The following is a 27,962-nucleotide window of genomic DNA, read 5'->3' as shown; positions in this document are numbered from 1 at the left end:
CCAAGAGAAGACCTTCTTTTTCACCTCTGAGTGAGAAGAACCTGAAAACTTCAGTCTCAATCTCTTTTAAGGACACAAAGGAAGACTTTGAGCCCTTGGGACTTCCAGGGAGCCTTGAATATTGTAAGAGCTCTGTGGTCACCAAGCCAGAGGAAGATTGCTTGGCAGGACTTGCTTGGAGCTTGAGAATCTGAATATCTTCAAGCATCCTTGTGATCTGCTTGAGAATACACAGGGGAAAAAGCATTAATCTTTCAGGGGTTTAGTAGCAGTTGGTTTAACTAGGTGCCTGATGGGGAATCAGCTAGCTTTGAAACAAGCAGCATCACCTAATGAAAGTCTGTACCAGGACATACTAATACTTGGCCAGAAATTCATGTGATATGACCAAGTCCAGGAAAAAATTTGCTTCTTTTTAGACTCATGGAGATTTCATGCAAATAATAATTTAACATGCATTTCTTTATTTTTTTTTAACAGATTCTAAAAAGCATGCTAATAAGAATATTAAAAAAAAATGCATTGCATGAAACCAAAATCATGTTCAATGTTCTGTCCTTCACAATCAACAAGAGCAAATTCTTAAAGGTAAAAAAGAAATATGGTATTTATCTTCCAGTATGGGCCCCCATCCTACCTTTTGTAAGTAGCTTCGCTCCAAACCTGTAAAAGCTACTTCATTTCTCTCAACAAAATTCCTATATTTTGATCCATATTTTTTATTTTAATGAGGTTTTTTTTGAGATGAGATGAACAGGACCATAGGCAAAATTTAAGAATGTGCATTCTAACAACGTTTCCTATTTTGTTCTTTTTTTTCCATTCCTGATGATAGCTAACACTCATTTTGCCATTTTGCCTCTTGAAAATTCTGTCTGATATTATCAAAGAACTACCTAAAAAAACTTCACGAGGTCTTTCATTCATTATAATAGTCTGTTATTGTATGTCACTGGGTAATTTTTTTTTAATTAATTACCTTGTATTATTTCATTTGAGTTAATCTGCCACTTTATCTTCCAGTTTCTTGAGGCTTCCTCCAAGTATTATAAGGTCCTTTTGCAATACTTCACATTCAGGTTTCACTCTTCTGCAGAGTTTTGTATTCTCACACCATTGCTCCTAAAATTTTCAGATTTATTTGTGAAGATATTACATTAAAAAGGACATTAAAACAGTCCACAGAGAAATCCCTGTAATTGTGAAGCTGACCTTTTAGCCATGTATTTTAGTTTTTTACCATGGGAAAGTCTTAGCTGGCATCTCTGATGTATTTGTTTATTTAGGAACTTTAGTGTGGAATATACTGAAAAGCCAAGAACAGTCTATTAACCAAACTGCCTTTTATTTTCTCAAAAGTCTGTTGCTGTCTTGGAGAACTCTGGTGGTATCAGTCAGGGCTTTCTTCTACAAAAGCTGTGTTGCTTCTTTGAAGCATGCAGTATTTACTCCCAGGTCACCTTTTCCTCTTTTTTTCTACCACTTTGCCTAGCTCAGGCTGATCTACAGTTATCCAGATCACAGTCCGGCCTTCTTTCACAAGCTGGCATTGCTACTGTCACCTTTTATTCCTCTAGCACCAATTTGTTTAAGCTGTACTTTAAACTCAAGCATAAAGAATAGTTCCAGAGAGGGAACGTCCTCATCTTGTCTGTGATGAGAAAAAATACATAGAATTTATCTTTTTTCTGATAAAACTTTAGTTTTTTTTCCATATTCTCTATGTATTGTCTGTATCTGCCTTGTATATATATATGCCTTTTATATCTGCCGTCAGATTTTCATTAAACTATGAGGCAATTGAAACTAAATTAACACATTCCCTTTTCCACTACATTATGTCTGACAGTAATATGAAATCCAATGCAAATCCTATTAAAATTTTCATTTTATAACTCAGAATGTGAATGTAGCTTGTGGTGATATTTTTCTTCAAATACAGCGTTTCATTAAATGAAACAAGTGATATGTTGATTTGGTTCATATCTACTGTGGAAATTAAGCCTTATCAATAGGATTTTTTAAATTGAAATAATTTATTTTGTAAGGGTAAAGACAACTTAGTGATAAATTTGGGTCCATTTTTTTAAGTTCATTTCAAAGAAAAGGACATTATACATTTTGTTAACAGTTATACAAAATGGATGAGCAGACTGTAACTCTCAGAGCACTCTTGAAATGGCCTTTGTATGACCAGATATGTTATCACCTGTAATTTTTCCCTTTTGATATGGCAGGTGTGTGAATGAATATTTTGATAGTGAACTGGTATGGTTTATGAGGATTACTGTTTTATTATTTTTACAAATGCCATCATCTGACTGTTTCTGAGATTAATCAGAAAGTTTAGGGATTGTCTGGGAATTATTTAGATTCCAGAAAGCACATTCCGATCAAGGGGCTTGTGCTAGTCTGTACTTTAATATTATATGCTGTGGATAAAGAGAGCCCAGAGGGAAATGAAGAAAATACTTGTCACCCCAAATATCTCAGATATGTGGTGTCATATTATATCCCATACCACAGACAGCACAAATGGTATAGCTGAACTAAAACTACAGTGGTTTCCATAAACCACTGAGAAACTACTTAAAGTTTCCCATATATAAGATCTCAGGGGCAGTAGTTTGGCAAAGCATTCTACTGCAGCTAGTTTAAAGGGAGGAAACATGAGTGTTAAGCCCACTGTTTGTTTTGGGATATCTTTTTTTTTTTTTTTACTCTTCTTTTGTTTTCTCTGTTTGAGCCAAAGTCTAGACTAATTGTAATGTTCAAGTGCAAAATCTAGTTCCCTTAATGGGGGAGTAAGCTTCAACTGAGCAGCACTGCTGCACTCACAGCAGTGTAAGCTCAGCCTCTTGAGGCTTAAACACACTCAGCTGGCCCATGGCATTTTGTCAGTATATGGTGGATTTGCATCCAGAAAGATTCAGGTTGCATATTAGCATAACTGTTTGTAATAACAGAGTTATTGAAGCATGAAAAGAAATCACCCAATGAGACTTTGTTACCTCCTTCACTAGAGAATTTCAGGACTGGCTACACAAATGTCTCAGGAATGACAAAGATAGAGTTCATCTTGCCTTGTGCCAAAGAACTCAGTGACCTCTTAAAGTCCCTCTCTGCTTTATTTTCCTGTGATTCTATGAAGATTTGAAAATAAATACAATAAAAGCTCTGAGATGCTCACAGACTGCAGTAAAGGCGCTATATAATGTTTTGAATAGATGACACCAATGCTGTCTTGCTGGGACTTTTGCCAGGTAAGCGATTTTGAACTGCAGTTTTTCTGAACACTTATACAACTGCATCCCTCAATTTATTTCCAGTGAAGGTTTTATTCTTAAATCCATGTAAACAAATTACACATCTGAACAGAAGGGATCATATTATGATTGTATAAACGTAAATACCTCTATAATGAATATTTCGCAGATTTTAGTCCATTTTCTTTTTCACCTTTGGAGACCTCTTTCAATTCTGATGGCTGTGCAGGTCATCTAATTAGTAACATGTACATGCAGGTCTTAGGGGGTCATATGAGTCTTTTCTGACTTTCAAGCCTTTTAATACTGTCAGTGGAAAAAGGCAAGTTTAAGGCTCACTTTGGTATAAATTTTAAAGATTTAATCCAATCAATACTGTTGAGTACTGCAATGTAATTTATTTATGACAATGTGCATAAAACTGAAAGTTACCTTAAAAAGTACCTGAAAACATAAATATACACTCTGAAGTTAGGTATGCTATATATGAAATTATTTGATATCCAAATAATATTCTTGTTTGTATAACAATGATATAGTCACTAATTAATTTATGACAAAGCTTTTTTTTATTCTAAAAAGGGTTGTTTTGTTTTTTTTTCACAAGAGTGAAGCAATAGCACCATCTAGAATAAGTATATTTTCAGTTATGTGTTAGTCTTTTCATATCTATTCTTTTCCTCTTTCTTTCCTAATGAGTAGAAGGTAGCCTTAATGCACTTCTCAGCCGCCTAATTTGGTCAAATTTGGGTAGAATTTTATTACTTTTATTATTTGTATAATATGAAAGTTTAACTTAAATTCACATCTTCTATTTAAAATGAGGTCTGCATAAAGTATGTCAGTGAAATTGTCATAAAGATAAAAAATTAATTAAGAGAATTGTTTTTCCTCTACATCAGACTGAGAAATGACTGAACCATTCATACCAAAGTATGAAGACAGAATCAGATACTTGGCAGAAAAAGCCTACACAAATGGATAAAGCTTAGAAAAGTGTAAGAAACTGAGAATGGACCTTAAACTTGAAAATGCTGAAGAACTTGAAATAAGCCTTGATGCACCATCCAGGATTTGCGCTCATATCACTGGGCCAATATTAACATGTCACATGACAATAGTGTAGCTTGCAAAAAAAATCTGTCTCATATAATACCATGATAATCCTGACAAAATTTGCTCTAATAAGAAAGATGATGGCATAAAATTTAATCTGTAAGCAAAGAACAGTTACTCCTGTGCAGCACATCAAAAGCAATTTTCATTGATCCTGTATCAGTGAACGGCCAGCTCATTGAATGGTTAAACTCATTCTCTGAGCAGAGAATGAATGATTGAACATCCCTCTCTGAGTATCTCTGCTGGTAATGTAAATTCAGGAGCCAAATCCAGTAACGTTCTTAGTGTGGATGTTTATGTTTTATATTTGGAGTTTCAGTCTCTGATTCTGCAGTTGGTCTTACCTGACACCTGAGGTAAAGGAGACTCATGGACTGTCCAACACTGTTTTTAGATTCTGTGTTGCACCAATTAGTGTGACTAACATATTTAAGTCTTTGATATCTTGTTGTCTTGAGTATGCAGTGAAATGCTTTTCTCTATTTTTTTCTGTTTTGCAAACGTATTATTTTATATTTTGGGAAGGCTAGGATTTTTTCAGTGCTGCTGTTTGACAGAGGAGAGTTGTTTGGTTTTTAGTTAAAACAACAATTTGTTGACGTGAAACATACTGTGGTAATGAGATAGTTTAAAGAAAACACCTTTTGGGAAAAGGTTTTCATATCTAGCACTGATTTTCCAGGAAAAGTAAATAAGTAAAAAAAAAAAATAAAAAAAAATAAAGCCATGGTCAACTTCTTATCAATGACTTAGCATGCAGCACCCCTAAATTAAATCTGTATGAACCAGGAAAAATATATATTTGAACCAAGATTTCACAGATTCCAGATGCAGGTTTCCTGTTCAGCTCTTTAAAAGTGTGTTAGAGAAGACAAAATCAAAGAGATGAACCTTGTAGGTGGGAAGAAAGGGGAATACTTTTCTGTCCTTTGCTCCACAGTGGTGATAAAGGCTTATCTCAGTTTTTTAAACTTTATTCGATGCTCTCACAGGCCAGACCTATAATCTACAATGAACTTTTGATACTTTCTTTTTACTAGAAAAGTAATCCTGTTGTCCACGTCCTCCTTCCCAAAATTTTAATTGATCTTTAAGCTTTCTGTTCCCTGGCCATAAAGTAGCAATTGAATTAGAAATAATAAGGCAAGTATCATGGAGAGGGAAGGACAAGCTTCTTCTTCTCTTCCTGTCAAAAAATACTGCCTTTTTCTTCTTTCACAAGCTGAAATTTTCTCCACATGGGAATTTCTGTGGTGATGCTTATTGCATTACTGCAGTTCAACTGCTCAGTGAGATAAGCATGACAGGCGTAAGTAATAAGGCAGATCTATGCAGTACAAAGGACCTTCATACACAGACACCTGAGCTAGCCCCAGGCAGTGCTGGTATAATCATGTGGCACACACAGTGTGCTGTTTTAGAAAATACTGAGCTTCCCATGGGTGCCTTGCAGCTCAAGCTTCTTCAGGACATGGTGATTATCATAGAATCATAGAATATCCTGTTGGAGATTCCTGTTTGGCAGCGAGTGGGATCAGTGCTAGTTTGGGAGCAGCCATGCTATGCTTCATGGTACACTCCTGACATACCTGCTGAGACGTTCATGGCTCCATGAGGAGACCAAATTGACAAACAGGAGACTGCAAAATTCCGGTAGAAACCAAACTGCCTAAACCTCATGTGCCTTCACATGTAGAATTCCTCCCTTGTGTATAACCTAAATTTTGGACAATCTGGAGAAGTGGTAAATTTGCAAAGCATGGAAAACACTTCACACCTTCAAATAAGTTGTTTTCGACCTTACATGTTCTGTGGACCTATAGGTGGCATCGTCATAACTGCACAACTGAGCTCTAGCATCATATGCAGTATGAATATGGTGAAATGACTTACTATGTGCCATTTGATTTTTCTACTCAGCTCATGCTGGAAAGGAATCAATAAGAAAAATGGCACAGCAAACCAAGAAATATGATATATGACCTCTAACTTTTGGGGGGAAGGGGTGTTGTTGTTTTTTTTTTTGAGTCAGTTTATAAATAGCAAGAACAGTGCATACGTCTTCAATATATTTCAACTTACACTTAAAGTGTATTAAATGCAGCTGATTTAGACTTTTTTATTTGATGTTCTGCGTACAAAGAAGCAGGACATTAGTATTTAGTGTTCTTTTAATTAAAATAACAGTTTACTCTAAGCCCTGGAATTAATTACTTTTTGAACTGCTTCTCTGCTTTACTAATAATGTTTGGCAGTTTTCAAATAGAATAGCTAAATTCTTCCTTTTTAGAAAGCTGATGCAGGATACACTGAGTAGGCTGAACTGTAATTTAAAAAAACTGTCATGTGTAAGTGCATACTATTCATTTAACCGTGAAGACCTCTGTAAAAATTGGCTTATGTGCACTGTGAATGAAAGGCCATTCAAAGGATGAAAACCAAAGCTAATTTTAACATTACTGACCTAATGACACTAAATTTTGTCCTTTAAAGGCAGCTGATTATTTTTCTATGAGCACAGCCCCTAGAAAGGAATAGTCTGCATTTTACAGGAAATGTGTACTAAAAATGCTGGGGCTCAATATATTTTTCTTAACTATGATGTGTTATAGGACTTAAATGACAGGACAAGCATGTTAAGCTAGAAACAGAAAAGTTTTCACCTGATAACAACTTACTAATGGAAATAATAGTCAAGGAAGGCCTCTGCATATACAGTTATCTTCTTGGAGAAATTACAACCTTAATACCTACTAACACTTTGTCCCAAAGTGTAATACAATCATTTTGCCTCATTTAGCATTTTTTTTAGATAAATCTCCATAAAGTAAAAGCCTCATGTATGCAGAGAAAGAAAACCCCAGATAACCAGGCATTAATAAAATAGGCTCTGACATAAGGCAACTGATTTCTGGGAGCAGTAAAAAGACCCAAATAAAGCTCAGACATGGCATCAGGGTGTTCTGTGCCATTATAGGCAGGGACTGACTGTGCGAATCACATGCAACACTGTGGTGGTTTGATCCCAACTGTTAGCTCAGCCCCACACTGCTGCTCACTCACTCCCCTCAGTAGGTGGGACAAAGAATCAGAAAGGTAAAAGTGAGAAACCCTGTGGGTTGAGATAAAGACAGGGTAATAGGTAAAAAAAATTAAAAAATAAAAAAATGCTGCTATGTACAAGCAAAACAAAGCAAGTAATTCATTTACCACTCCCCATGGGCAGGCAGGGGCTCAGCCATCTCCAGGAAAGCAGGGCTCCATCACATGTAATGGTTACTTGGGATAACAAAAGCCATTCATCCCTTCCTCCTTCTTCCCCACAGTTTTTCTTGCTGAGCATGACATCATGTGGTGTAGGATATCCATGGGGTCAGCTGTCCTGGTTGTGTCCCCTCACAACCTCCTGTGCACCCCCAGCCTACTCGCTGATGAGGTGGTGTGAGGAACAGAAAAGGCTTTGATTCTGTGTAAGCACTTCTCAGCAATAACAAAAATATCCCTGTGTTATCAACAGTTTCAGTCACAAATCCAAAACACACCACCATACAAGCTATTATGAATAAAATTAAGTCTATCCCAGCCAAAACCAGCACAGTTACACAGGCAACAGTCTCTCCCATACATTTGGGGTGCTAACAAACACTCCCTTGCAGCAGCAGTTGCCAGCTCCACTTGTGTAGGTACAGTGACTCTGGAGTGCCTTTCATGTTCTGCCCAGGTCAACTGTCCCCGCTTTGCGGATGCTATCACTTAAATTTGCTTGTATTGCTGAGAACCCCAGTGTAATTCTCTTTTCACTCATAGTCACAGTGTTGAAAACTCCAAACACTCCCTGGAGGTTGTAAACTGGGTGGTATTATTCTAAATGAATCCTACTCTGGTGGAGGTTGTCTCCGAGCACTTGCGTCACATGAATTCAGGTCCTCAGAAGTATTTAGACTCCTACCACTAGGTGTTGTTCTGGTATTTAATACTAGAACTTCCTAGATTTGTAAGTATTTGTAATGAAGCAGTTTTACCAAACTGAAGAGTTAAGTTTGCAACGTTCTCCACTAATATTCAACTATCTCCATGAGGAGTATGACACACTTGCCTTCATATATTCACTCTTTCCTTCCCCTGGTAACCTTCTCTTTTCTCCTCATCTCAAGATTAAGAGCAGAACAATACAATAACAGTCTAAACTACATGTTAATCTAGAATCTAGTAATTAAAATGGGGCTTTAATTTGGACTGATAAACATACATCCATCATCTTCAGTGAAATTTTCTTTAGACCTGCTGACCAAGACAGGCTTCTGCTGCTTCTAATTCAATGTTCCCATATAACTCTTCATCTTTTATTGTCATTTCAATCTCGTTTTCAGGGCACCATTTATTTACTTGTAGTTTTGCTGTATGTGTCACATAAACAACTTGTGTGCTAGACATAGCAAAGATGCTGACTTAGCAGTTAGCAAATTACATGCCACATTCAAATTCCTTTTCTCTACAATATTATAAATAAGTTCCCGTTTTGAACCAGGTCTACAGTAATGAGTAATTTCAAGGTATCTAACAATAACTAACTTGTGTCCAAACTATGTGACCTGCCACTGGCTCTCTCACTCTCTCACTCAGATAAAAAGTTTTGCAAGATGGCATGATCATGCTGCTATTTCTGCACATCGTATTACAAACATTCCATTTAAATAAAAAAGAGCCTGCCTCCCTACTATAAAAAAAATAAGAGCATTTGCCTTAAAATGTATACATAACTAAATTAAACTTTTCCCTTAAGATGCAATGAAGAACACATACATACAGTTCCTACATATATCACATTCTTTTTAGATACAGCTTTCAGGTGGGACCCAAATTTGATATTTGGATATATGTACACTAAATACAGCTACAGGAAGAAGAGTGTACAGAAAGCTGCAATGGGGTGGCTCAGAAGCAGCCAGAACATGGCTATAGAGCCTACTTAATCTGCATATTGTGCTGAGATCCCAATGGCATCAGTCATTAGTCTATAATTTATTACCACAATAGTTACCAGCTTTATTTCCAGCCATTTTCTATTCACACATGGCAGACAAATAGACAAATAAGTGCTCTGTTACCCAATTTGCATATAATTAGTTACAGATGATACAGGAAGAATAGAAAATTCCCTCAAAAGGGAAAGTTCTTATGAAAAGCAACATGAGCAGGCCTGGAACTGTCTTATTTGGGTGAGCAGAAAGTTCCTGCAGTTCATCAGAAGCTTCTGTTGGCTATCTATGGGAACTGGAGTCCTCCTCCTACGCAGTACGCAGTCCCTCAATCTTGTTGAGAAATCCATCCTATGATTTAAATTTTACTCCTCCTCTTTGGAACATTGCAGTTTTATCAGATTATTTGATTTTGGATTAACATTTTCTTCAGTTGGTATCATGGGGAGGATTCTTTTTCTCCCCCTTTTTTAGGATTGAACAAAATCTCTGCAAGGACTTAATTCCAGTAAATATGGAAATAAATGCTCTGAGTGGTATGAGTATTCATACTTGAATTGGCATAGGTAGAAAAGGATGAAGTTAGAAACCTCAAAGTTGGTTTATTTCTAGCCTTCATTACACAAGATGAAGCAGTGTGATTATGAATAACTAATTATGTGTATGCAAATTTATGCATATATGTAACATTTGATTTTAGGAAGACTTAAAAATGTAAATATAATTTAAGATATAAAAGTGAAAGATAGCCTAGATATTTTACACTTTTGTAAAAAAAAAATCACAATCTTTTGTTTATATTAATAAGAATCACAGTGGAGCATACTTTCCCACCTCTGGGATTACTTTTGGGATTTAAAAATAGCAGGTATATTATAATTTTGAAGCTTTCTCAATAATCCTTTGAATCCTATCATATCATATTGTTCTTTTGGGCCAATGAATATTATGTAGTACACAAATTTAGTAGCACTTTCGTGCTCTAATATTAGTGATTTGGATTAGACTGATCTATGTAAAAAAGATTTTGATTTTCACACAACATGCCTGTTGTGTGGAAGCTAGCTGGAAGTTATTCTTTAGAAAAAAATGCAAGAAGCAGTTTTAAAGTAAATTTTCATTGTGTGGTAATTTATAGAAGCTTTGTAAGGAATAAGATATCTATTTTAAAATTAATTTTAACTTCTGCCATCTCAGCTTTCAATTTTCAATTAGGTATATTCCCATAGTTTGTCTTTCACAGTTGTCTTCAGATTCTTAGCCTGTGATTGATGATTCAGAATATAATCTTGGGAAAGGCTTACCATGAGATTCATGTACTCTCACAGTTGTTTCTTTAAAAACTGATTATTTATCATTTTTTCTCATCTTTTTTTTTTTCTTGAAGATTTAGTTATCCTGCCCAGAGAGCAGTAATCACAAGATTCCTACTGGATGAGCTGGAAAGGAGAAAACGATTTCAAATACTCTTGTTTGACAGCTTTCTTTCAGATTTTGTCAATAATAAGAACGGAATTTCTTGAGCTCTCTCAGATAGCAATATGTCCATGTTTAATTCATAAACCAGCTCACCAACATGCGAATTACCAAAAAAAATCCCATATTCTGTACTCAGAAATTCTGTTAGGAATGACCCTTATTCTTGAAATGGTAAAATCAAAGGTTCTTGAAACCCTCAATTTAATTGATATAAAGACGAAATAAACATGATTTAAAAAAATATTTATTTATTAATGGTGCAAAAATTATTTTCTTCCTTCACCCCAATGGATTGTATTATGTACCCCATGAGTGCACAATCTCTCCCCATTTGGAAACCACTGTTCTAGATAAAGCAAAGAAAACTTTGGCAAGGCAACCTCACCAATTCTTGTATCAAGCTACAAATACTTTTTATTTCATTTCATTGCAGAGGGAGACTAATCAAATGAGATGGACAAAAAGCCCAACACAAAACAAAGCAAACAAAATAAAAAACAACCGACCAACCAATAAAAACCACCACAACCGCAAAGAAGTAAGCACCCTGTAGAAAAGAAGCCTCTTGTTTCGTTGAAATCTTGGGGTATTGTGTAAATCCAAACTGCAATTTTTTAGTAAATCCCATGATTATGAGTAACTGCAGATAAAAAATGTTAGCTTTTTCTTCTTTTCTTGTTTAAAGTGCTTTGATCTCATATTTAAGTATTATCACCCAGCCTGGCTTGTAGAAGTGAAACACATTTCTGTTTCCAAAAAAAGTATATGAGAAGAGGTGCTCTAACCCTGTTGTGTTCAGGAAAGCCTTTGTCAGAAGGGTGCAGACCCAGGGTCCTCCTGCACTTATAGGAGAGAGGTCTGCAAACGATGAGAAAATGGATAATGCTAGAACAGATTTTATTTTAAGGCTGCAGAAGTTGCCATTATCCTGATATCAAACAGGGATATATGCATTATGCCTCTCAGTAGGTGTTTCATCAAGAAAGGAATAGAAAATATTTCAGTTTTTCTTGTTTCAGCTTCTATTCCAATTGAAAGAAATATTGGATAAGTCCACATTAATAAGTAACTCTGTAAAAGGAGCTTATCTGAAAGGTGAAAGAGTTGGTACTGAAATCTCCATGCCTTCTCTGTATCTGGTTTAAGGGCTATTTATTTAGGTTTTACTCTGTTCATGTGGATTGCATGCCCTTTAGAAGCTGAAAAAAAAGGCTGCTCCTGGAACACATTTCTCAACTTAGTTTCATCCCTAAGTAAAACAGCTCACACTCAAAGACTGCTCCAATTTTCAATCCAAAATGTGGTAAGTGGGGGCAATTGGGAGATTCACTTCAAAGCCACACTCCTACCTGAACTAAAGCATGAACATAGATGTTCTGATTGGCTTGGTGATTCATTTTAGTGCCTCCAAATGTCATACTGTGTATAGCTGTATTTTTCTGAGCCTGTAATTTGGATTTGCTACATTTTAGCAACAAAAACCATTCACAGATTGTGACAAAAAGTGCATCTGCAATTACATACATCAGCACAGAATCCACACTGTTTTTCAAGAAAGTGAAGTGAAATGTCACTTTATCATTTCTTCGTTCCCACCCTCCGACATTGTAGATTGCTCTCCATAAATCAGGAAGCCAGTATCTCCTCCGTTTCATAACATTGCAATTTCTTCCAGTTCAAAGAGTTCTTCAGTAGTGTGGTTACTTTGAATGTGTTGAGTCTTTAGCAAAGATGACTTAATTCACATAGCTATTAAGGGCATACTCAGAATGGTAGTCAATGGAAGAGCAGGGACAGAACAAGGCTATTCAGAACGGCCAAGAAAAGGTAAATGCTTGACAGACTCTGCTTTCACAACAAAGATTAATGAAGAAAGTACAGGGGTAATTTATCTAGGATGCCTCCATGTTGGGGAATTTGTAACTGAGACTAAATATTTTCCCATTTTAACTGAGACCAGGTAACTTCCTCTGGCTCAAGGAGAAAATAATCCTGGTACATTGTCTAATTCTATTGTATGTAACAAACATGAGCTGAATGTTAAGGAGCTTATTTTTCTCACTAAACATAAAACCAAAACTGTTCCCCTCTTTTGTGCTCTGTTGTCCCCCATTGCTTACAGAATCACAATCATGGAATGGTTGAGGTTGGAAGGGACCTCCAGAGGTGATCTGGCCCAATGTCCCTTCTCAGGCAGGGCCACCAGACAGTGGCCCAGGACTTACTTGTGCTACTTGTTATATAAACACATAAATTAACCACAGAAAGGGGGAAACCAAGGCAGAATTCATTTTCTTGTGGTTAAAACAGCAGCATAAGACAGTTCAGAGGCAAAGCTTTTCTTCTGTTTGCTAATGCGTCTGGTCCTTCACTTAGCTCTCAATCGGAAACTGCACATTACTATCTCTTACAAAACTTTTAGAAATATTTTCATATTTCTAACATCTTTGTCATTTTTTTTTCATTTTGAAACCTTCTTTAGAAAACATTCCATAGTGCTTAAACTGGTCTCCAAATGGTTGACCTCCTTTCTCCCACACTAATCATCCTCAGGCTGAGCAGTGTCTTAGGTTAACCTAAAGATGCTAGAACACAGGAAGTACTTCACATCTTGGTGAATAAAATATTCTGGGTTCAAATAAACTCCCATAAAAATCAATAGAAAAATTCATCTGTGAAAGTGAAAGAGAGAGAGGCTGACAAAAGTGGACTATATGAAGAGATTAACACGTAATGGATGGTTTAAAACGACAAAGAATAACTACAAATAATAACATTGTATGTACTGAATTTAGGAACATAATTGTGTTTGGTTGTCTTGCTTATTTTTAAAAGATTTCATGACATCCAGCAAAGAACTAATAAAAGTACATTTCTAATCTAAAAGCATAACTGCCATTCCATATCATAAAGCAATATTCTTACTCTAAGGAAGATGCAAAACATAAAACAAAGAAACTTATACCCATTTAAAAATCGACAGGACTCTTACAAAGTAAAATCTAAAGGAGCAAACAACACTAAGATGTCATTTGAGACAATTGTTTCTGGTCACTATTCTTTTCTGGGTTTGTTTTTTGTTTGTTTTTCATTTTTGCTTTTTGCATTTTTTTTTTTTTTTTTACATTTCATGTTTTGTTAGATGTTACTGTATTTTACTGCCTAGTAGAAATCTAGGGGTATGGCTATTGGCTAATTAAGGATGAAAAAGAGAAAAAGTAAACTAAGTATATAAATATTTACCCATACAAAACAAGGGTAGTGAAAGGCACCTGCTGGCTGGCAAGCTACTACCTTTTCAGAAACAGTTTTTACCATAACTCACACAAACAGATTTTGCAACAAAATGAGACATCATGGGGGAAAAAAAAAGAGTGATGGTGAAGACTTCAGTAGTTGCAGGAAGTTCAAAATTTCAAACTCTCTACAGGAGAGAGATCTATTGAGGCAAAATGTGATTTTGAATGGTATCTTAACTTACAAACTTGTGCACTTGCTTATAAACACATTTAAATGAGCTTTTAGCATCCAGCTATGTAGATCCCAAGATATCCCCTTAAGGTCTCATTAGCAGAACATGCAATGGCCACTGTGGTCATCCTCAGCTATTTTGTGGATGTCTCATTCTATAATGATGGTGGCTGATTACACTTTGGCATATTTTAAGGGTACTTGGTATGTACCACGTTATTTGTCAATGCTATTACAATGGTGTCCTCAAAATTATAAGAGTTCTAAGATCTTTACAGATGAAAACAACCTATTTCATAAATGGAAAAATCTTGAAGCTCACTGTCATACGATGTGACACAGCACATTCAGAACAGCAAAATCAGCTGTTTTGTGTCTACTTGTTCTATAACCTTTTTTTTTTTTTAAGTAACTATAACTTGAAGCTTATCCATATGGATGTCTGCATCATCCTGCAGAAGAAGCATCTGACTGTCTCTAAACACTCCTATAACTGTTTTCCACACTATCCTCTTTCTGTTAGTCTGCTGTTGACTAAGGCAAAATGCACATCTGTATTACAGAAGTTTATCCTATCGATAAATCAGGCAAGCTTCAATTACTGCACAAATAAAGTTCTTTAACTTGAGGCGGGAGAGAGTAGGGAAGGTCAGAGAAAAGTGCTGAGAGGGCCAGAAAGCAGTGCAGGCCAGTTTATTGAGATTAACAGCTGCAGACTTGATGTTGCTAATGGCAAGATAGATTACACAAAACATAGGTGAATCCTTTTACGGAGTCTTATATCTTCTATATTCTTTATTATAAAGGAGCTTACTGCAGAGCCCTGCAGCTGAATTCTGTGCCCTTCTCACCCCTCAGGATTTTTAAATGCTCAAAGACAGACTGGCTGGGGTGATGGCTGCCTGGCCATTTGAATGGATGAATTCTGCTAGCCAAGATCACCTCAGACTCATCCTAATGGGCATGCTGTTATTGCTGACTGGCTGCATTTGTAGTCATCGATGGCAGTTACATTCTTGATATAGTACAGAGCAAACAACCCATGGCATGAAAATACCTTCTGAGGTCCTTTATTAAAACACGGTGATTTACGGGGTAAAAAAAAAAAAAAAAAAAAAAGGAAAAAAGAAACTCGAGGCTTCCTCCTGGAATAGCAGTTGTGTTGTTTAGTGGTGTCCCAAAGGGAGTAAAGGTACCCGCGTCATGAAAAAGCTTCCCCAAAAACAACAGGTCGCCTGACAGCGTTATTACTGCCCACGACAACCGTCAGATCCCGCCTGGGGATGCTGACCCGACTCCGCGGGCGCGCACCACCCCTCCGCGCCCGGCCGTGGAGCGAGCAGCCATGGGCGCCGTCTGACCTGCGCTCGCCTCCCCTTTGCCTCTCCCGCGCAGAACTGAATCGATGTATTTCATTTTGAATTGATTTACAGCCTACACACACACCCCCCAATTCCGCACCCCCGCCCCGGCTGCGCGCTTCAAGGCGCACTTTGTTCGTAGCGAACGACGTGCGCATCAGGTGCGGGTGAGGAAGAACGAGGCTCTCCTTCCCCTAGGTGCCGGCGGTTGCGTGGGGAGCCAGTGAAGGGTGTGGGTGATTAGCGGGGCCCCCGGCTGTCAACATAGTCCCTGCGGGGGGCGGCTCACCCGCCCCGTCTCCTCCCTTGCCTCGCGCCGGAGCAGCGGTGCAGGGGCCCGGGGAATTCCACCCTGCTCCTCTCGCACTTCAGTTCCATGAATCTTCCCTTCCCCCTAGCACTCCCCTCCGGCCCAGGGGCACGTCTCGCCCACTGCTCGTCCTCGCCGCTCTCCCCCTTCCCCGGCCGGGGCCGTGGGGCCATGGGTGCGCGGGAGGCAGCTGCCGGCTACCGCGGCGCTGCAGGGCAGCTTCCGGGGCCAAGAGGGGACACTGCCCTTTCCGTCCGTCCGTCCGCTCCCCCTCCTCTCATGTTTTTCTTTTTTTTTTTTTTTTCGCTGAGATCATTTCAGTTTCTACCAGTACTCTGATTTATATATTTTCCATACTCCACTCTTCCTCTTCCCGCCCTGGCCCATATCCCTCCGCAGTCTCGCCAAAGCGGTGGGTGTTTGAGGTGGGGTGTAGCCGGGAAGGAAGATAAGCTTGAGAATAGGAGGGGGGAGAGAAAGGAGAGATTTTGCTGCCGTGTCTGGGCTGATTGGAAGAGGCAATCATTGTATCTGCTGCCGGAGGATTAACAGCTAAACTTTTATTGCTTCCTTTTGTGCGTGCGTGTGCGAGTGTGCGTGTCTGTGCGTGCGTGTGTAAACGGAGAAGTCGCCTCTCAAGGGGGAAAATCCTTCCCATTTCCCTTTGGCAGGTGCAGTTCAAGGAGGAACTCATGAGCATTTTGTCTGATCCACGAACTGATTAGGGGAGGGGAAACGATCCCTCTCGTTACTCATTCTTTCGCAGTTTTGAAATCATTCTTTCCCCACCACCGCCCGCTCCTGCCCTTCCCCTCCCCTTCCCCTGCACTGAATGAACGCAAGAGTCTTCAGGGTCTTCTTCTGCTTCTCACCCTGGACTGGAGAAGTGCGGGGACATCTCTCTATCCCCATCCACCTCTATTTCGCTCCATCCATACCCGAGAGGATTTCAAACGGTGCAATGTGTTTTCAGTCTCTTGCCGCTGCTACCACTTGATACTATGCTACGCGCAGGGACAATGTTTTGCAAAAATGGATTTGTTCGATTTTAAAGGATTTCTTCTCTAATACGGATCACATTGCACACAAATATGACTAAATCCCCTATTTGGTAAATCTTTCTTTCCCCCCCCCCCCCCCCCCCCTTCGGGTTCCCGCCCGCCCGCCCCCACCCCTTCAGAGGAGCAAGCACTGGAGCTGATGACGGACCCATTAATCCCTTCTTCAATGCATCAAAAGAAGCCGAAAGGCTGGAAGTCGCTGGGCTCGGAGTCCTGCAGGAAATGCTTCGATCTGCTTTTGGTTTTGTATGAAACTGGTGACTAGGGGCTCGACTCGCCCCTCTGCCGCTGCTGCTGCCGCCGCCGCCGCCCGCCGGCACCTGGATGCGCCGGCCGCCGCCGTGCCCGCCGCCGCCGCGATGCAACGCTCATGGTGGTGCTGATGAGAGCTCGGGTGCGATGGGATTGAGCCGGCGGTGATCATTTGAAGGCGGTGAGGGAGAGCGAAGGAGAGGAAGGGCTGCTCTGCTGTGTGTGGGCTTAGGGATTTTTTTTTTATTATTATTTTTTCTTTTCCTACTTCCATCCTCTTCCCGCCACTGGAAGTCCTCCCGTAGCTAAATGGAATTAGTGGAGACCGAAGCCCCTTGTGTAAGGAACAGACATGACCCATGGGCGCAGCTTCTTTCACAGTGAGTATGCCCCTCTTCCCGCCCTCCCCCGGCTGAGTTGAGCCGCCGCGCTCGGGCTCCTGCCCTGCGCTGCTTCCACAACTAGCGTAACGGGACGCTCAGACCTCCGCGGAGTGAGGGTAGACTCCCCCCCGCACAGGCAGTACCCCTTCCCCACCGCCCTCCGGTGCAGCGGGAAGGAGCCGGTGTCTGTCAGCGCAGTGGGGGGCCACCCTCCCGCAGGACGGGGGGTCCATCGGGGCGCGACGCGCCTGATGGCTTTCAGCGTGACGGCGAGAGAGGGAGAACGGCCCCCGCTGTCCGCTGCGGCGCGGTGCAGCCGTAGCCGGGTCTCGAACCAGCTGGCATGGGCGAGTGGGAGCTGGGCAGCGCCGAGTGCCGAGGCGGGGGCGGCTTACAGCGGGCACGGGTCCTGCATCACAGATCCTGGCGGGGTGGATGCTGCCGCCCGGGGCGAAATCCTCCAGGAGAAGCGGGGAGGCACAAAAATGTAACAGTCATTTGTTGAAGACCGCCGGGGGCCCCACGCTGCGTGGATGGGACCCCCTCTCCCGTCTTAGTTTTGGAGAGTCCACTCTGCTGGAGGGGGTTGGCTGGCCACGGTTTCTTCCAGCACCTGTGTGTGCCCACACCTGTACAAGAACAGCTCTATGGCCAGGTGGTGCTTGTCCAACAACTCTATCCTATGCTAAGTCCTGTCTATGCCAAGTCGCAGCCTCCAAAAAGCTGCCTGGCCAAGAGGTAAATCTCTTAATGTGTAATGGAAAAACGCACAGATCCAAAAAAGATGCAAAGATGCGTAATTAGAGTGGAACTAGACAGCATGATTATAATTACACCCTTGATTAGGAAAAAAAAGGGGGAGGAGGAAGACAAGTGAGAATGCAATGAGAAATTTAATGGAAACTTCTTTAAAATAATTGCCTAACCCAAACAATCACGATATTGTGCTGTACTGTCAAAGCTTCCCAAGTGACAGTTTTCAGTGAGTGAAGATTGCATGGTTGGTCTCTTTGGGGTCTCTTTTGTCTTTTTTTCCTCCTTTTCTGTGAGAAGCACTGTTCTTTTCCTGTGGCTTGAGGAATAAAAAGACAAGGGGTCACAGAATAAAATGGCCTGCCTTGCTTAAGTAAAAAATACTGTTATCTGCTTCCTAGGCCTGGAATTTTAATTGCTTTCTGGCAATATACAGATTTTGGTGATGCTGGTGTTAATGCCACTGAATCAGAAAGCTTTCTCTCTTACTGAAATATGGGAGAAGTATTTCATTTCATCTATCCAAATGTTAGATACGTCCATAAAAAACTAATGTCTTAGTCTCATCTAATAGATTTTGTTATCAAGATTATTTTGACTCCTTCGGAATAATGAATACTGACATCATGATATGCAAGCATAGCTCCCTGTTTTGGAATAACATCGCTCTGTGGCTTGGAATCATCCTTTGTAGCAGTTACACCTGGAATTGGAAAGACCTGTGGTTTTTGTGTCATCTCGGTAACAATATATCTGTGACTTGGACCAACTCTCTCCTCTGATTTATTTTTTTTTTTACATGTAGAAAAGGAGGGGAGAGCTAATAGGTAAAGATGTGTGAAATGAACCTGTAAGAATCAGATGTGAATTGTTATTCATTGCCTAAGAAGAAGTATTTCTCACATGGGTTTTGTTTGGCTGCTGTGCGTCCTATTCTAGCTCCCATAAATTTGCGGGCAGCAAGATCATCAGCTGGTTCCATATTTTAACACCATTCCACCTTATACTATTGAAAAATCAGGTTCTGGCTGGTGAGGATTACAGGCATAGATGCAGTATGTTCACTGCATGAAACACAGCTAAAGTAAATGAGCAACTTCTGAAATGAGTGAATCCTGCATTGCCTTAAGATTTTGACACAGCTGGTGGGGAGAGTCCCAGCTAGCGCATATCGCCAGAATCCATCCCTGAGGAGAGTAAGGGCATGAATGACTGGGCAGCATTCAGATCCAAGTAGAAGATGTAGTGTTCTCACTGAATGTCTCCAACACAGAAGTTTTTAACTACCAGCTCTGCCAACATCCGTCTCTGTTAGCTGAGGGATTCAAAAAGACACAGGGGCTGTGAGCCTGACCAAGAAATAGTGAATATGCTGCCAAGTCTTCATTTTCCCAGAACTAAAGCCTTTCCCTGCTTAATAAGATAGCCATCATCCGTGCCTCAAACCCTCTGTCACATGGAACAGGGTCAAAGGCATAGAAACAGAGATCCCAGTGCTATCAGAATGCTGGAAATATGGACACTGGCTTCCTTTGGGGTAAAAATTGCATACAATTTGCAGTGTAAAAGCTGAAAATCATGAAAGCACCATCTTTGAAAGGGTCATGCAGGTAGGTAGTTGATAGCCCATGGTGACTTTAGGTGTGTCTTGGGGGTAAGAAGAGGAAAGCTTCCATTTGATTACGTTTGTTAAGGACCACAGGTCCATCAATTTCTCATCATGGGCAACAATACAAATGGCAGCTGATCAATCCAAAATGCTTGGAATAAACACACAACTTCATTTCCACTTTAACTTCAGTATGTCTGGGCTTAATGCCAAACTAGCTAGGGTCAAAACCCCAAGCACTCCAAGAACTTATGGATCTGTTTTGTTATGCTTTTGCTATCCTACTTTCTCCACAAAAGCCAAAGAATGTATGGGGGATGACAAGAAAACACTATAATCAGTGCATGATTCATCAGATAGCTAGCTAAGTCACTTCGATTTTCCAGAGCAGTCTTGTTATGACTGGCCTAAGTGTTTGTCTCTTAGCCTTTTCTAGTTAAATGTTTTATTCAGAAAATCAGAAATTATGTCCAGGTTGAAGCCTATCTCAGGTCACATTTGTTCCCAAGAGGCATAGCTATCCTGTCATGGTTAGAGATAGGAGATTTCTTTTTGCAAAATGGGCTGTGGATTCCCTGCAGCACAAAGCAACACCCTCTCAACAAGTCAAACAAACTAGATTAATGAGACTGTTAAGCACACACAATGATTTACTTCACTGGGGATTTGCAAATGCTTTGATAGATGTGAAGAACCCAGCCCCTCACTTCTTCCTTACTCCCAGCACTCATTTTCAAATTTTATTATGCCATAGTGAGAGATGTCAGTGAGTCCGGTGGCACTGAAACTTAGCAGGGCTTTGTTAAAAGCAGCCACTTTTCTATTATTCCCAGGCTATGATTATATAAATAAACATTGGTAAGGCGTTTTTCTCTAATACTAAAAAAATAAAAAATGAAAACAAAAAGGAGAGAAACATCAGTGCCTGGGGATTTTGTGTTAAACCCAAAAGATCTCCTCTTTATTTGGATACTTTTACAAAGTTAAATACTTACAAGGACAGATCACAAAGAAACTTGCTTATATAAAATATGCAATTTTAAGCTGCAAATAAAAATGAAACTTTTTCTGCAGCAGTTGTGTTCTTCTAAGTCAGATGTTTACAATTGATTTGATTGCAAGCACTATCACACTGTGATATTTAACACATGTTTCTCTTTCAGTTGTAGCAAGTCTAATCATCTTACATTTGTCTGGGGCAACCAAAAAAGGAACAGGTATGTAAATTTCACACATTTTTTTCAGACATGATATTAGAGTTTGAATTGTTAATTCAGTTTTGAAATTTTTAGTAGCTCACCTATTGTCAGTATTTGTCCTTTGCTCATTTGTGTTAAGTATTAGTGTGCCTGTACATGTGCAAAAATCCAGTGCTACTTTTTTTTTTAACAAGTTAGTGAGTTGTTCCACAGTTAGACCTAACTAACTGTGCCTGATTCTGTCTGTCTGAAGACTGTAATGTACTGCTGCTTTCATATTGGGAAGTCCAGTTTGGGCACTGAGCTATTTACCCTTAAGATAGCTTGTTGAAGTAGAATTCAAAATCTGAAATTGGGTATCATGGGTGCATTTATGCCAGGTGGGGCTAGAAAAATGTTCTTAAAGCCCAGGATGCTACGTGTGTTGAGAGCCAAGTGGGGAAAGCTGCTAAGCACAGTGTGTGTATGAACTTGTGTCTGAATGAGCAGTCCTTGTAGGCCTGAATTCATTTCAGGAAGTTAGGAAGTGTGTCATACTCAACTTGAACACAGACCAGGAAGAAAGAGAAATGCTTGCAGAGCATAAGGTAGATCTCAGGTGGTTAAAATCATCATTGGAAGGTACCTGTCTCCCTTCATTGATCATAAGTGGGAGTCTCAAACATCACATCTCTGCACATCAAAGGCTTAAGTTAAATGGAGCACTCCTTGGACATAGGTACTTCATTCACAGCAGAACACAGGAGTCCTCTTCAGGCACCTGTATGAGGTCTAGAACCTACTATACTTTTTTTTAATACCAGCATAGGTATTTTCCCCTCTGAAGAAACCATCTTATTTTAGCCTGCTTGTTAAAAAATGATGCCCAGAAAGTAATGCTTCATCTTCTTCAGCCTGAACAGACTCAAAACTTTATCTCCAGGCTCTCTGCCAATGTGCTGAAAGGAGTGCAAGAGTTTCAGGGCTAGGAAGAAAGCAAACAAGAAGGTCTGATTCTCCTTTCTGATTCATCTAGGAGGAGGAAATTTGGGGCTGTGATTCCTGGCCTTAGAGCTATTCATTTTACAGGAAATAGCAAGAAGAAAAAATAGTCTGTGAACTATAATCCAGGAATTCCCCCATCTATCTCTGCCTGTTGAATATAGAGTCAAGATGCTACAAATTTAAAAGAATTTATATATTCTATCATAATTCTCTAAATTTTCTTGATTTTGTGACTTTGATGTATTCCCACATTAAGGCAAGTAGCTTGCTGATAGAGTGGCTTGCTGAAGCCACTGACAGGAGGAGCCGTTTTATTGTCTAAGAGAGTTCAAAGTGTCATAGGGACATAATAATTTGTGAGCTAATTATATAATGCTTAATGTGATTATTTCACAGAAAAGCAAACTACTTCCGAAGGACAGAAGCCAGTGCAGTGCGGAACTTGGACAAAATATGCAGAAGGAGGCATCTTCACTTCTCCCAATTACCCCAACAAGTATCCTCCTGACAGGGAGTGCGTCTACATTATAGAAGGTGACCAGCTGAAGAATGTTTATATTCAATCATCGCTGTATAAAAACCCCGTGCTTTATTTTATTATATGTGAAGAGAAGGTAAAGCCTATGTGACTGTGATAAATCTTTTCAAGAGATGAGATTTAGAGAAGCTCCCTTCTTGCACTTCATAATTATTTTGTTTTGATTTGGTTTGTCATTTTAAAATTTTGTAGTGCATAGCAAGAAATACTGAAAAATACTTGATTTTTTTTTTTTCTGAAATCATTCATGTATTAGTTCAGGTGGTAAGTATGCATGATTCACTTAGTAATAAACACTATATAATTTATTCCAGGATATTCAGAGAACGAAGAGAACCTAAAATGCTGTAAGATGACCGAAGAAAGAATATTTTAAAATTAGTAAAATGTGAACACAGGAAACAAAAAAGTTTTTGCATTTCATATGAATTCTTTACATTCATCATAACTGAATCAGGGATGAGATTAAAGTATAGTATAGTAAGAGAAAAGTATATGTGTATATATGTACATAAGGCAAAGTATAGTAAGGGAAGTCATTCAGAAAATACCCATATAGCGAGTATAAAAATTTTCCATCTGATTGTTCATGAGAAATAAAAATAACCAGATTTAAAAAAGCCCCAAGAAACAAAATAAAACCAGAAAAGAATAAACATCAACACCAAACAGCTGTAAAACACAGCTTTCAAAGAGTAGTTGCAGGCATGGAGGTGTTATAAAGAAAGGCTAGATAGAGGTGGATTACAAGCAAGTTAATGCAGTTTCTTTTCGTCAGTCTTAGCACAATGGATGTTGAAAGGATTATTGTAAAAACGAATCAGTGGAAAGTAATGGAGATTAGATACTGTAAGAGCTTAGTAGCAGAAAAGATGGATCAGGTACAGAATGTTAAGTCACCAGAACCAAGAAGGTTCATTCATGAGTTTTGAATACTTGCAGAATACAACACTGCTGCCTGTTCTATCTGTGCTTGGTTGGATAGAATTATCAACTACAAATGATGGACTCAGCAATTACAGAAATAGTTATTTTACTAAAGATGCAGGTAGTACCAAAAGAGATTTCCAGAGGTGTATAGTTGATTCAAATTGAATTAGCTGGTTTAGAACCCCACAACTAGACCCTTTTAAGAAACCAGTTTGCCTTTCCAAATCTAGTGTTGAGTTACTAAAATATATTTCATAAAAAACTTCAAGGGGAATGATGGATAATAAATGTTTTGGTTAGGAAAATAAATCACAGCCAAATGACCAAGATCTCTGAATCCCACTCTAATGTTAGGTATCCTGACTGAAGTCAGAAGTAAAGAGGTGATTATAAATCATGGAGTCAGACAAACCCTTTAAAGAAAATTTATGTCTGTCTACTCTTCCCATTTGAGTCTGAAATTTAAGCAGATGTATTGTAAATGTTTAAATTCTTTCATAGTTTAGTAATTGAGCTACAACAAAATTAAAATAAACCCCATAAATATATAGGTTCAATATGTACTACTTAGCGCTATATATTTTGTTATGTTGATCCAGGTCTCTTTTCTGACACTCCTGTGAGGATGGGAAGAAGCAAGCCTCTTGTATCTTCAAGGACCTGAAACACAGAGATGTGTTTTATCATTAAAGAGAAAAGGTGTGGGAAAAAAAAAAAAAAAAGCAACAAACTGTTTTTTTAAACACTAGTCCAGTATCTCAGGCCAAAAGGTGTTCCTCTTTTTAGTAAGAAAGTGCCTGAAAGCCCTTTATTGTAAAGACCTTTGTCTTTATTACAGTAATTAAGTACTTATGAAAATATAAGTTAATAAGATGAAAGGTGACAATATATAGTTAATATATTTTGAAAATATAGTTAATAAGATGAAAGGTGGCAAAATACCCTGTTGAAATAACCTGATTTAGAAGAGCTTAGATTGGAAATACCCAAGAACAATTTAGGAAGGAAAGATTTACTCAATCACCTTTTATGATGAAGATGAAATTCCATGTTGATGAGTTTGGAGCGATGTGTAGTAAAAGGAGTAATCCAAACTTAACAGACATCTTGATATAATTTATGGGAGAAATCAATCTGGCAAAATCCAGTTGCACATAATTTCTCATGACACTAATATTTTCTGCTTCCTGCCCAGTCATAACAGTTTGGATTGCAACTGGGTATTTTAAAGCCCATGATGATAGCAGCTCTATTATATATTCTGATGAAAACCATGCATAATGCACAACATATTCAATTCTCATCTTTCCATGTCTGTTTCTGCCCTCTAAAAAGGTCAGGAATAGACATATCTGAGAAACATCACAAAAATAAACAGAGATGTAGTAAGATGTCTAAGAACTGATATTTTAAAATGTAGCAGTTTTTAAAAAAGGCAAAAGAAGAAACACTGAAGGACAAGAAACACTCTTTGTTAATTTTGGTCAGTTAGTTGTCCATATTTATTCCTTTTTGCAACATATACAAATGGCAGAATAGTATAAAGAAGGCTAGCAAATGAAAACTTTTTCCTGTACCTTTTATTTTCTCTGGAACTCATTGTCATGAGATGTTGAAGTCAAAGGAATGTAAAAAAAAACAATCCAAAAGATTATTTTACTAATAGCAATATCTTTGAGGTCAGATAACAATCTATGTTGTGGATAATCCTTGCTAATCCAGGACATAAATACCAATTTTAGTGTAAGACAGAAACATCTCCATATGCATCTTATTCCTATATTTGTTATTGAGATTCAGTATACTTCAAACAGCTTCTATCTGCTGTTGAATACCAAAAACCAAACTAGGTGGACTGTCAATATGAACCATAATAGCATTCCCACACTTCTCTCTCTCCTTTGTATGTCTCAGAGAATTCAGAAGTCCAGGACTGTGTATACCATAGCGACAGCTGTATGACGTGAGTTTAAATACATATATGAATCACCAGGTTTCTTCCTGCCTGCTTGCTTTTGTTCCTGCATTTTTTGCTGTCAAACACAGTCTGGGGCAAATACTTATGGCTTCCCTCAAAACCAGTTCCTACTGACTTCAGTGACCTGAGTGAGAACTCTTAACACGTAGTGTATTGTAATAGTACAGAATTTCACCTCATAATACAATTTTTCCACCCATATTGTAGCTTATCTTATATGCATGCAAGCCTTTTATAATTTCAAAATTGCTTTGGTGAAGTAAAGGAGCTGGCAAAAAATTGCCATGATCATAGACTGTGAGTTTCTAAAAGAGAAGATGATTTCTGACTCTAGAGGCTTCTATCCTAGCAGTCAAAGGCATAAGCAGGTCAAGCTCAAACAGCTAGAAGTTTCCTTTTCCTTTTTCCTTTTTCCTTTTTCCTTTTCCTTTTCCTTTTCCTTTTCCTTTTCCTTTTCCCTTTTTTTTTTTTAAACTTTTTTTCTTTTATTCTGTTTTAGTAGTAAGATAATTAACTGCTGGAACAACTAGGAATTTTAAAGTCCAGATTGGATGCCTTTCTAAACAAATCCTTTAGGTCATCCAGAAGTCACAGATTCAGTACAAAAATTATTATGCTGTAAAGGAGCTTCTGGTGAGTTCTACCTGCCTTTCAAAATTCATTGAGAATTTGTTCTTTTACTGTCTCATTTGGCATATAGAAAATAGGAAATAGCTGAGTGTATGCATTAAATTCCCTGTTGGGCCCAATTTCACTCTTATTTCATACATTCATGACTCCAACCTGGCAAAATTCACAACTGCCTGAAATGACCGCAGCAGTGGCATCATTAGCCTTTGCCAGACTGCAGAAAATTTGGCATGTGTGCTCCAAAGGGAAAGGAGCAAAGGCTTTTGTTTGTGTTAAAAATATCTGGGGAGTGGGATATTCATATTTTACACAATGTATCTTAAGAATTGGTTTGGAAATCCTTCAGGTGAAATACTTGTGAGATTTTATCCATTCTCCAGTCTTTAATAATTAAATGTTGATTTAAAAATATAGGTATGGACTAAAATTGCTTTATGGAGATATGAAATACCCACTTTATATTTTTGTGGACATTTAGAGATATCGCTGTGGAAGGCTTTCCATGTTTTCACTGAAGATCATTAGACTCTTTAATCGTAGATCTTTCACAGGTGTTAGAAAGTGGTTGTGTATCACTGTACGAAGAATCTCTGCTTGAAGTAATTTTGAATTTCACAGTGATTTCTTTTTTTGTGTTCAAAACAGTTTTCATCAAAACAAGAAAATAATCCTCTTTTAAAAGGAGGTTGTAGGTGGCTTTCTTATCAGTAACAGCTGGACATCCAGAAAGACTAAAGATTATTGAAAACTGTCAGTAATGTAGCAGTTCAAATAGATGGCATAGGTATAGAGTTCAATTTCTCATTTCCATGCAGTAGACTGAGACAGATTTTTTGCTTAACTTCAGCTATCAGATACACAGATTGAGAGGCTGATCAGAATTAAAATCCTAATTGTGTGGTTTTGCTGCAGCTGTTCTTCTACCACAAGTTGGAACCCAGTGCCTTTTTTGAATTGAGTGTAAAATCTCAAGAAAACACTTGTGTAAGAGAATTAGATGAAAAATATGAGGAGACAAACAAGCATTAAGTAGTCTTTCCATGGTATTAAACATTTTTGAAGAAAGACAAAGGGAAGTTAAATGTGGAAGATTTTTAAGATTTGAAGTAAAGTCATTTTGTGAGATAGCTCCAATATACTTCATTTGGACTTGACAACAACTTTTCCTAAACATTACAGCCACAGTAAAAGTTCTGAAGATGTGAGTGGGCTTTACCTGAGAATAAGGATACTGGAAATGACTATTCCATCCCTCCTTTTCTGGTTAGATGACCATATTCCAGTCCAGTCTGGAATAGTTGCATGTTCTGGGCTTTTAGTTTGGCAGATATGGTTTGTTTTTCCGTAGCTGTACATTCAGTATTATTAGTCATTATTCTGGACTTATTCTCACTGTATTTCTGTTTTACCATGAGCGCTTTTGCACACACTTTGATGCAAAAGCTGTGGCAGATGTGTGTTTATACAGTACCTGATCACTTTAGCTTGTGTTTGGCAAAGAAACCCTTCCTAAAGCTGGAATATAAGTGATGATACCCTTTGTTTAAGAAATTTTACTTTTTGCTGAAAGCAAATTCAAATTGGGAGTTTGAATTGTGTGTTTTCATTCCTTATGGTAATTTCTAGGAAGATTTGAATAATTTTGTTTCTTAGGTAGATT

General features: G+C 38.6%; 1 protein-coding gene across 5 annotated transcripts in view; it reads left to right on the top strand.

The window, feature by feature from the left end:
- The first annotated feature begins 16,431 nt into the window (after positions 1–16,431).
- The window catches only part of NETO1 (neuropilin and tolloid like 1), a 65,554-nt gene continuing 54,023 nt past the window's right edge, over positions 16,432–27,962 (top strand). The window contains exons 1-3 of one of the 5 annotated variants that reach the window (XR_009742604.1): positions 16,432–17,678; positions 21,207–21,260; positions 22,623–22,760. Coding sequence is in view for 4 of the 5 variants with exons in the window: in XM_061448899.1 (XP_061304883.1) it covers positions 17,651–17,678; positions 21,207–21,260; positions 22,623–22,760 (220 nt within the window). In the remaining variant the exon portion in view is untranslated. The remainder of the gene's footprint in view (positions 17,679–21,206; positions 21,261–22,622; positions 22,761–27,962) is intronic. The other 4 variants (XM_061448899.1, XM_061448897.1, XM_061448896.1 and 1 more) reach the window with 4 other exon arrangements.

Source organism: Pezoporus flaviventris, unplaced genomic scaffold (assembly GCF_033815535.1).
Source record: "Pezoporus flaviventris isolate CSIRO_AGI_PZ_B2104156 unplaced genomic scaffold, CSIRO_AGI_Pfla_v1 ptg000007l, whole genome shotgun sequence".
In the NCBI taxonomy this organism is placed as follows: domain Eukaryota; kingdom Metazoa; phylum Chordata; class Aves; order Psittaciformes; family Psittacidae; genus Pezoporus; species Pezoporus flaviventris.
This window is presented reverse-complemented; position numbering and strand designations above follow the sequence as displayed.